The following is a 12,147-nucleotide window of genomic DNA, read 5'->3' on the forward strand; positions in this document are numbered from 1 at the left end:
TTAGGATCGAATTACATTTATATTTATTTATTTATAGATTACATTTTTTTTTATTGCTATTACAAGGCTACATTCCTCTCACCCTTATCACTTATGTTAGATGCAACAGATGTGCAACAGGTGGCATAGCGTGAGGCTTAAGCTTTAGGTGTAGACACAACATATCAACATGCCGGAGGACCGGGTTGGTCTATGATCGGTACTCTAGGGTCTTTAAAGCCATTAAAACTTATTGGTCACTATATTTTTTTACGTAATATTTTATTGTAAGTACTCAAAACATAAATAGTTTATATACGTCACATTTCCGGGTACAGGCCTCCACTCAATTTACCAGAGGTGATATGAAGAATGCTCCGCCACGCTGCTCCAAGGCAGCTAGATGGAGGCGTTTTAAATAGTAGCTTGGAACCAACAGATATTACGGAATTTTGGTATTCATAAAAGTATAACATATGAAATTATCTCGTTCATGACGACTGTTCTCCGTGTGGTACTGATTTATTGTTTCTACCCACCTGTCTATTATCTAGGTACAGTCTGTGCGCGAGTCCCTGCCAATCAAGGGCTCGTCGCTATAAATAAGATAAACAGCCTAATACGTCCTACAACTGTTCACAGGCCTCCACTCAATCAACTTGACTTTTGAGCAGTGTAGCCTACCTGTGCCCGGGTCTCAGCCTGTCTAGTGCTTGTTCCTATAAATACTTGCATCAATTACTCGGTCCGGGCGAGTACAGTGCGCATGTCCGGATGCACTTCCTCTTTCTCCCGCATTTTCAGTTATCTCTCAGTTGTTGTTGGAACCTTGACGCGAGTGATTGATTGAAAATTTATTCACAATGCGGGATTTTGTAAACACAGCAATTATTATTTTTAATGCTTGTTTTTTGGTGTATTGCCTTTGTGAATTACTGCGAGCGGTAACAGAAATCGCTCCCTAAACCAACATTTTTATTATATTTTTATATCAGTGAAAGTGACCCAAGTAAGTCGCTGTTGATTTAGTGGTTTGACGTATTTGGTGACTTAAAACTAGAATCACATAGCTATACTTCTTAATGGCCAATATAATGTATTTAGATGATGTAGAATACGCAAAATATAATTAGGATTGTAAAGATTTTTTCGGATTAAAAGTCACAGCTTCTTTTTCATAACTTTCTTAATATCGTGCCTTCTTCTCTCCTATTTTAACAAGCCGAGAATGTAATTTTTTGAAAAGATTATTGTTATGTATTTCCAATGTTGAACAGGACATTGTTATTATATTGATTTTGATTGGCTTGCTCAGGCTAGGCTAGCTTGTCACTATAAATAACATTGCCCGGGCGAGTGCAGTGCGCAGTCTCAGTGCACATGCGCTCTGATTGCAGCACGCACGCCGAAGGTTCTGGATACATACACTGTTATCAGTAGTCAATTAGTACCGGACCGGCATCTTCATAATAATCGTGTCATACAAAATATTTTCGGTTTAATTTTGAATAAAGCATGATGTCGTGTGCATGTTTATCCTTTTGAACATTATAAAACAGTTTTGATAAAAAGAAATAATAATAACAATGTGCAACAAGTTAATAGTTGTAACAAAGGAAAAAATGTCGCGGAGATGTGTTGTGTTGTAAGATTATTTATTGCTGTAAGTAACATTGCTATACTTTGTAATGGTTAATATAATGCTTCTTTAAGTCGTAGAATATACAAAATGTGTAAGGATTGCAATCCATGTTCCAGATTCAAAATCGTTGTTTGTTTCGCAACATTCAGAATTATAAATTACCTTCTTCTCCAAAATTTCAATAATCTGAATTAAAGTGTTACTAAAAACAATAATCATTGTTCTAGCCTTCTTCACTAAACTGTCAATTTGTACGATGGGCTGATAGATAACCTATCAATGTACTGTTCATCATTATCTTGTAGGTAACGAATATCAGGTATGCCTGCGGGTTATATTATTTATGACATGTGCCTCTGCTCACCCCGGTAGTGATATGGGCGATATTATAATGTGTTTGTATGTATCCAGACTTCTAGGATGAGCTAGGCTCACGCTATAAATATCTGAATCGATACATCCCTAGAGATTGTAAAGCGCAAGTCGATGCACATGCGCTTTAAGTGCACCTGAATGTGCACTAATGGGTCCCAGTCCCAGTCCCAGTCCCATACCCGCCATTTCGTATCACCTGTATCAGGAGAATTTCCGAAATCAAACAATATTATTTTAATATTTTTAAAATCTTTCAAGAAAAAAAAACAAATCACTTACTTGAATTTAAAACCTGATACAACAAACAATATCATACTTCTATTTTTCGTTTTGTCCCGCTAGGTACTAGGTCCTTTTGATATTAGGATTGGTTAGATTTTTTAATATCGCAGAACAACTCCATTACTCTTAACCTTATAATTTATTCTGAACGCAACAGTTGTGCAACAGGTAGCATACCGACATGTAGAGACTATAAGATTTCAACATCTTATTTTTTGTTGTTTTTTTTTTTATGGATTCAATTTTTTCTTTTTGTTTCAAGTGGTTTATGTCGATAATTTAAATAATTCCTATATAAGTGGAGTCTTTTATTTAGAGTATTCTAATAAAGAAATATTCTAGCAAAGATAAAGATAATTTACAAGGCTAAAATTTTAATTCAACAATGAATTTATTTGTATTAATAATTATATTATAGAGTAGTATTACGTTGATTCGGAATGTTTGCTAAAAATAATATTTTTTAGCACTTTCAATATAAATAATCAGTTGTGATTGTTACTGGAAACAATAAGATTCAATAAGCAAGCAGCAGGTGAGGTATCATAACAAGGCAAAGACGAGTTATGACAGTCACTTTTGAATTCGTGTATTGTTTAGGCTCCAGACCCAAAAGGCGGGAGTTTTCAATTATAATGCAAATGTATGTAATGCAAAATGATCAGTGCTTTTGCGTGTGTTTGAAATATCTGTGCATCCGTCTCACACAAACAACTGTTGAATTTTGATTTTTAGGCAGTGTACTACCTGTGCCCGGGTCCCGGCTAGTCTAGGGCTCGTTGCTATAAATACTTGCATCAATAATGCTGTCAGGGCGAGTGCAGTGCGCATGTCCGGGTGCACTTCCTCTTGCTCCCGCACTCTCAATTATTTAGTGTTTAAAGCTTGACGTGAGTGATCTATTGTATATTGATTCACAATGCTGGGTTATGTAGACTCAGCAATTATTTTTATTAATACTTGCCTTTTGACAATTTGTATTTGTATGTTACTGCGAGTGCTATCAGAAATCATTCTCTAAACTATATAATTTTATTTCTCTGATGAGAAAGTGACCCATGTATAAGTAAGTGGTTGGTGATTTAATAGTTTGTCGTATTTGGTGATTAAAAACAAAAATCACACATATATACTGCTTAAATGGACAATATATTTTTATATGTTGTAGTATATACGCAAAATAAAATTATGATTGTAAAGATTTTTTCGGATTTATCGCACTTTTATTTCTACAAATTTAGCAATATGAAAAATATAAAAGCATACAATTTGTCAAATCAGAAACATTATATTACGTAACTTTGTCACTTAAGTGTTTATCATTAGTGTGCAGCATTAGTGATGAAATATATATTTTTGATATAGCAATAGTGCTAAAATTGGATAGGACTTTATTTGTTTTATATTGATTTTGATTGTCAGGTAGGCGTCCTGGCCGGGCTAGACTAGCTTGTCACTATAAATAACATTGCCCGGGCGAGTGCAGTGCGCAGTCTCAGTGCAGAGGCGCTCTGATTGCACCACGCACGCTGAAGGTTCTGGTTAATCAGTATCAGATTGCCATCTTTGAACGACCGTTCGTTCCATTTACAAATTGTTTGCTTTATTCCAGTAATACTTATTTTAGATAAAGTATACTATCGTGTGCATGTTTATAACTTTTGACATTATTAGACAGTTTGGTTGGAGGAAATAATAATAACATTGCGCAACAAGTTAATGGTTCTAACAAAGTGAAGATGTGGCGAAGAAGTGATGTGTTGTAAGATTATTTGTTTATTGCTTAATGCAAAAAATCAAGTTGCTAACTTTTTATTAGTTAATATTAAAGCTTCTTTAAATTTTAAAATATGCAATATGTTTTAGGATTGCATGGCTTTTTTCGGATTCGAAATCGTTATTTTTCACAAATTTCAGAATGAATCATCATAACTTCTATTTTAAACATTCAAATGCGAATTAAAATGTTACATACAAAAGACATACATACATTTATTATTGTTAAGTATTGCAAATTTAGATAACACCTTGTTTTGTCTTATATTGATTTTGTTGTCAGGTTCCAGCCTAAATTAAACTACCAATTTACTATCGACGTACGGTTCATCATTATTTATATATCTTGTATCTTCAGAACAGAAAATAAAGCGTTTATTGATGTTCAGGAGTAGCTGCCCGTCGCAGTAGTGATACTGACATTATTATTATAATATTTGTATGTATCCAGACTCCTAGGATGAGCTAGGCTCGAGCTATAAATATCTGAATCGATACGTCCCGGGAGAGCGTAAAGCGCAAGTCGATGCACATGCGCTGTAAATGCACTTGAATGTTCCTGTAACGCACAATAATGGGAGCGTGGTGCCCTCGCTCGCCATTATGGTTCATCTGTATCGAGACTGGCTAGAATAAAACAACATTATTGTAAAAATATATTTTAAATTAATAAAGCAAATCACTTACTTGACTATAAAATCTGGTACAACAAACAACTGTTTCTTTTTTTTCCACTAGGTACTAGACACTTTTGATATTAAGATTGGTTAGATTTTTTCAAATTAATATAGCATATTTCATCACTATTATAATTAATTTATCTTTCCAAATAAATAAATATATAACTATTTATATAAATATATTAATTACTAGCTCATATACACGGTACAATAAAGAACATCGAACTTCTATTTATCCGTTTTATCCGTTGAAAATAGAATTTGTCTATTGGTTTAAATCGTTTTAAAATAAATTATAAGCCAACTACCCATCAAGAGCTCACTATAATATTGGATTAATGATCACATTCCAATATACGGTTTTCATTCTCTGACATAAACTAGTATAAACTAAAAATCCTTTTCAAGCAATCACAAATGTAAAAATGATCTAATTTTGTGACATAAATCTATTAGCTCGTTTGCATTAACATGTTTATTGCTTTAATTCGATTTATATTACGCTTGTTATAATGCTTTATATGTAATAAATTATTTAGAAATAGGTACGAAGACTTAAGGTGGATAATTAGAGGTATAATGGTAACATACATGGTAATGGTAAAAATATATGGTAACATACATTTTGATTTTTGATTTCTCTTTGAATATAGCATTTTATGTAAATAACCCACAGCGTAGTACGTTTAATGTTTAATAGATCCGGGAGCTAATAACGTGCGCGCGCACATACAAATGAGATGGAAAACTTTATTTAGAAATAGACGCATTTTAGTGTCATCGATTAAATTGTATAAATAGTTTGCTGTTTCCGACAACACTATTGCTGTAGGTATGGCTTTTTGTTTGATACGGAGCTCGACGACATCTACAACAAATTTAAAAAAAATACAAAAAAGATATATATCAAAAAGTGAAAATATATTTGACAAGCTATTGACCTGTCATTCCAATAATTACTAACAACATTAACATCACTGAACGAAAGTCAACTATGAAATATCACACTTTCATACTAAAGACATCAACGAGTGCATTCACCTAAAAATTGCCAGCAAAAATGTTTATTAAATATTAATTAAAAAAAAAAACATTAAAGTAACTAATAAAACAGAATATCTAAATAGCTTGAACATTATAATAGTAGCTTATCCATAATTTATTTCTTCATGCATTATAGATAATGTGTATAAAAACGCCTGATTGTTTTATGCATCTAAAATACGATGTTGCATTTGCTCAGACCATTCTGGAAGGGGCAATCTCTTTTTGAAGGAACAGACAAATTAAAGTTACGCCGTAATTCATTTTGGAGAGCCATAAGAAGACAACATAAAGCCAGTTTTGATATGAAGTCATGTACCGTATGGCAAGTGATCAGCCCATTGCCCTTATAATGTTCTATCATGTTAGAAATAACACAATCTTTTATAGGTCTTTACGAATGCTTTTTTATTCGCTTCCAGCCCAGCGTAGAATTACTTATTACTATGGACTTGTTTATTTTTGCATTAATAACATTATAGTCCCTGTGGTACCCCGGATTGCTTCTCAAACGGGGAGCACCAGTTCGAAACCCGGTACCGAACTCAGAAATCAGAATCATTTATTCAACGTAGTTATCATGGATAAACTTGTTGAAGGTCAATGTAACATTTTAGAATTTACGTCATTTCGCAAGGTGTTATGGCTGAGGAAAAGAAATTACAAGAAACTGCAACAGCAGCACATCTTTTAAATCAATGGAACACATTCAATACCAGACATTTTTATCATTTAGGTAGTCATTAATAAGACCGCCTGTTGTGCTTTTCTGTATAATTATGTTGTCCTTATCTCTGTGTTTTGTGTACATTGCGCTCAATAAAGTATTTTATCTATCTATCTATCTATCTAATCTTATAGTAAGCTTTTTTACATAAAATAAGCTTCACATGAGTTTTAAATTTATTTTCTGTCAAATTTAAAATATTATCTGGTATAACTTGCACCAATTATTTATTAATTTAAGTGCACTAACACTGTTGACTCAACCACAGCTGACCTTTCACGTTGGTCTAACATAAAGCTCGGTGAAGTGAGGGTACTTAGTTCATCTTGCGATGGATATACCTCTGACTACCCCAATAGGGATACAGTCGCGAGCTTGTGTTATGATATTAATAACCTGTGTCGATTGATACACCTTTAACGTTATTCGCTAGTGCAGTTGCGCCCCCGCAATACAAACTGGTCTAAAACCCACAGGTTTTATTGATACTCTTCTCTGAGGAAGGGATTTAATATTTTATGTATGGTTGTATTTTACGTCGATATAGCAGTAACACTGTGTTCTAGGTTGTAAAGTTCTAAAAGCCTACTTATTGTAAGATCACGCCTATTTCTCAATGAAATATACAGAGACCACGAAATTCTTGTTACAATCTAATGTCGTCTCTCATCGAAGTCTTCATAATGTACGTACATATTATATACAGCGTATAAATTTAAGTACGTTATATAGTTATTGTATTGTATATATACTCATCATCTGGCCTTTCTTTAAAACGTCTAATTTGATTTTTACGTAATTGATAATAAAGATACGGCGTATTTGATAGCAGTATTTTCACTTAGGCCTTTCTTCTTCTAGTTTCGGTACAGCAAGTGCGTTCACATAAGTGTAGGTAGGCAAGCGGTTTCTTATGTTAGAGGTCTGGAAATCTGGGACGCAGAAGCTTATGAGAATACTCGGTGAGACTACTGGGAATAGGGGGAATTATTGAGCTTGTTTTTCACATCAAACATAATTACCGTCCTGTTTTGCTTTTCAAACAATTCGTTTTAATATTTCGTACGTTAAAGCCAGCATTACAGAGGACGCTTGCGCAGACAGATCGTCCGCCCACGTGGCGCCCGCGCACCCGCGCAGGTGTCGCCTCCCCGCCCCGCAACCCGCGACGATACTTTATTGATCAACTATTGCTCGTACTTTCTTCGAATTGCTTCACTTGAGTTTATAACACATATGAAATATTTGACATTATTCGTGTTTTATACTATATTACGCAGAGGTGATGATAGTTTAGAAAAACTGATTGTGGTTGGGAACACTGAAGGCAAAAGATCGCGTGGTCGTTCACCAACTAGATGGACCGATCAAGTGAAAGACTCGTCGTCATCCAAGCTCTACACAGTCGTAAGGGAAGCGCTGGACAGAAACCGGTGGAAGCAGATCATAAGCTCCAGATGCAATGCTGATGCAGACAGATCACGATCCTCAGATATGAGGGACCGACCCAAGAGAGAGAAACTATATATTATTGTCTAATACGCTTCATCATATCTGATACTCCAGAGAGGTTGCGTATCAGTAAGGTGCTTAGTAGATTCAGGCGGAACATTAGGATTTTAGGGATTAGGATTATAGGTATTTTCGTAAACACTCCCTCGTTGTATCTGGAATCATTTTTAAATAGGTAATGCTCCACTGCGGTTTGGTAGAGGTGTTTGGGCTAACAGCCAACCCATTAGACGTCACTCAATAGAGGGGTAACCGTGTAATACTTTCATTCTGGCACTTTCGTGCATCAAAAGGCACGTAAAATCGTGGGTCCCCACTATTGATTCAGTTAATAATAAGCAAAGGAGAATCAATAACATCTAATTTTAATTTTATTTCAATAAAAACAACTACTCAAAAGGTTTATGTTAAAATCCTCATTATTTAACAGATATTTTGTACCGATAACGAAGCAGTTACGCCTATAATAGCCTGTCTACCCACATAATCTTTGGTCGTAGAAAGCTTGAATGAACTTTAGTCAATGAACAAGGTACATATAGCTCGACAGCATGTTTATTGCAAACCGCACGACTGGAACCGACTAGAGTGTAACTATTCCCAACCGGCAATATGCCTAAATTACCACCCAAATATATTTAGAAAAAGAAAAAATAACACATTATTATGCTCGCTAAAAGTAATATACCAATTCAAATAAAAATTAAAAAGACATACTTACTTACATAAGTAAGTACATAAAAGTAAACGAACCTAACCTAATCGAGTGGGCTGAGGCTCAAGTAATCAGAACACAGTTTGCGGCTACTTTTGATAGGAAGTCCTGAACTAAGTATGACGTACGATGTTTTGGCAACCCATTATCATTTTATACTAGATGTCCTGGCGGAGTTTGTATCACCCTTTTCCATATTTTCTCACCGTTTAATCCTTTCCTGATTTACGTACAAACATTTCAAAACTAAAATCAGCCGATTTGGCCCAGACGTTCTCAAGTTTTGTTTATAATATACAGGGTGTTAGTGACATCGTAACGAAAACTTTGAGGGATGATTGAGACCATGATTCAAGTATGGAACTGAAAATAATTAAAAAAAAACACAAAAAAATATGAATTTTCCGACTGAAAATTCCACTTGATATTAACTCAGAATAATGAGCTGAATCATCCCTCATCCTGTATGTACGTTTTGTTTATATATATACAAGAGAGATATAAAATATTTATTTTGAAAGAGTGATACGGGACTAAACCACGAATAGTGCCTGTGGTATCTTATCTTCTAAGTCGTGTGCGTCGGTTGGACTGCGCTAAATTGTTGCCACTCTACAGTAACCCATACCATACAGTTAGCAGCAAAGTTTTGTGTTTATTGCACCAATATTATCCGAACAGTTTGAATTTTGTCTCGTAAATCACACACATACTCACCCGCACATCCACATACTCTCATACACGCACACCCATATTCAGGTAGAGATTTTAATAATGTGGTGTCTTGATTGAATTGCCTTTAACATAAGAATTAATATAAACTTTCACCCAAAATCAGCGTACTTGTATAAATAGATAGGAATATATTATATAACATATCACAACATCACACCTGTAACTCCGAAGCGGCGCTCTCCAGCTATGTTTAACACTTTCAAGGACAGAACGTCTAATGACGTTCCGATCCCAAGGTGTCATATTATTACCTATTATGAACCATCAATGACCCATGATCTCTGTCCGTGAAAGGGTTAAGTCCCACTTAATAGGGAGCGAGCCTGGTCTTAACAGGGCACAAATCTCGGAAACCACATGATATCAATTATCCATGTTCGAAATATGAATTCAAACTCATTAAGTCGAATTCAGTCGTGAATAGATTACATATCGAAACATAGTTTGCCAACTGTACCTGACATGTAGCAATACGGCGATAGACTTCAAATGTTATGCGGTTTCTTTTATTTCTGAACGCACATCGTCTGTTTACATTTGTATTTGTTGTTGTAACTTGGAGGAGTATTGCTTCTTGCTGACTTTGTATGGAGCGTAAATATTAGACAGAATGGAACGCGGTGAGTTCCGTGTGTTTGTATTGTAACTTTTAGGGTAACATCAAGAGTTCTTAACTCTAAGTTTCACGCCGATTTTTTTTACTACTTAACCCCCGTTTGCCCTTGAAGCTTGGCATTATTCCGGCCGAATAACTACGTCACTTAAAAAAGGAAGTCACAGTTTACTATTTTTTTTAAGCAAATCGTTATCTAGAATGCTAGAAACGCCGATAAATGTAAGCATAGGCTAAACAAGTTAACAATCGGCCTTTACGACTATTTTAGTTCACGTAATTCACGCCTCCATTCAACCTCGCTTTACTTTTGTCATTATGAGCTTTGTATTGATTGTATAGGCTTAATACTAGTACAGATGAATGAACAGATTTAGATCGATATGAGGGATATATGATAAGAAAATATAGGAAATATTTTCTGCACTCTATTCCGTCACTGATATTAACAAAACGCTATTGTCCTCTATATACACTAAAACAATGGCACACTGCAACACTTATTAATAAATTAAATTAAATAAGAATGAAATCAATTATTTCTAAAGGATAAACATGAAAAGACGCCGCACGCCAAAAAGTTTGATAGCATCTTAATCGCCCACCCACGTCAAACGATACAATGGATCCAACTAATTATAATTATTTTCATACAAAAAACTATCACACAATGATGTTATGTCATGTTCAGTCATGTATCATTTGATTGATTCACGTCATAAACCCTCGTAAAATTTCGTTCGGCAAGAAAAAACCATTCAATATAATTTGTCGTAGATAATCTTTGTCTCTATGGATACAGCGATGAGTAATACAACCTAACAATGTATGATTGATGTTTTTGCTCGTGATCATCCTCCAAGTTTTTTGCCGTAACCTGAGACATTCGTTGACTGCAATCAGTTCTCCTTTAACGCTATGAGTTAGATTACCAAGGTTGTTACCATGGGCTTCTTATCTTCCCAGATCCGGAATGGGTCCTCAAGAAGCCTTTGTATTGGCGATAAGCATCGTCGGCACGATGGGCTTTATCCCCCATGGTTCTATTGGGGAAAAGGTAATTATGCAATATATTTTTTTAATTTATTTACTAAGAACATCTTAATAACACTTAACAATACCAGGCGCAGTCACAGTAAACAGATTTCTTGATCGAATATAACACATCCATAAGCAATATATATTAAAAAAAGCAAACAATATATTTCCTATTCTAACGATAGTCCTCTATACCTAGGATCCCATCCTAACCGAGGCTTTGCTGCGTGAAGTAGTAGAGCGTATGGGTAAGGAGTTCAACGATGCGGCATCCAGTTACTTCGAGTTCCCACCAGCAGACCGCCACCAGTCACTTATGGCGCGTGCGCACAAGGAACTCGAGAATGAACAGCTGGACTACGACTCCTTACTCGACGGCAACCCCAACCCCAGCCTTCGCGATCAAGAGTACTTGCAGCATAGGTTAGTTAGTTTATTCATCTTCTTGTTACTCTTTGTTATACCGAAGTAAAGTGGCGCCCTAATTGCTAATTAGTAGGCAGAACAACAAGCAATTAAAAGACAACAAGCAGCATAGACAGGCTCAGTGATGTGAATAATTTAATTAAAAACGATTCAGTGAATTAGAAAAGGATGTATTTTAACTCAAAGTACAGACAGCGTTAACGGAAAGACAATAAGCGCACGCGCGGCGGCGGCGGAGTCGCTCAAGAAGTGACATTGGCCCTGCGATGCGGCGATCCTATTGTCTCTTTTTTTTTGTTTTCTCTTTTCATTTCCTAATATGAAGTCCTGATATAGATATGATGATACGTGGTGGCACGTGATCAGCTTTTACAATGAATATATCAGTCAATTACTTTTTATAATATGCTCGTGAAAATAAGCAGCTGAACGCATTCTGTGATTTTATTTTCTCCCAGTTAAGTATAGAAGTAGTCAAACAGTTTATTAACTGCTTTGAGAGAGGACCACGAAAATACATCCAGAAGATGATGATAGCAGTAAAATTATCAAGACTAAACAAAACCGTCTACTTCTCATCATAAGTTTCAATGTCTAAAGTAT

At 35.2% G+C, this 12,147-nt stretch overlaps 1 protein-coding gene across 1 annotated transcript in view; it reads left to right on the forward strand.

The window, feature by feature from the left end:
* Nucleotides 1-2,826: 2,826 nt before the first annotated feature.
* LOC126368083 (uncharacterized) overlaps nt 2,827-12,147 on the forward strand; it is a 28,534-nt gene continuing 19,213 nt past the window's right edge. The window contains exons 1-3 of the mRNA XM_050011967.1: nt 2,827-2,921; nt 11,047-11,137; nt 11,318-11,541. Coding sequence (XP_049867924.1) covers nt 2,845-2,921; nt 11,047-11,137; nt 11,318-11,541 — 392 coding nt within the window. The 5' untranslated portion in view covers nt 2,827-2,844. The remainder of the gene's footprint in view (nt 2,922-11,046; nt 11,138-11,317; nt 11,542-12,147) is intronic.

This window comes from Pectinophora gossypiella, chromosome 7 (genome assembly GCF_024362695.1).
Source record: "Pectinophora gossypiella chromosome 7, ilPecGoss1.1, whole genome shotgun sequence".
Taxonomy (NCBI): Eukaryota; Metazoa; Arthropoda; class Insecta; order Lepidoptera; family Gelechiidae; genus Pectinophora; species Pectinophora gossypiella.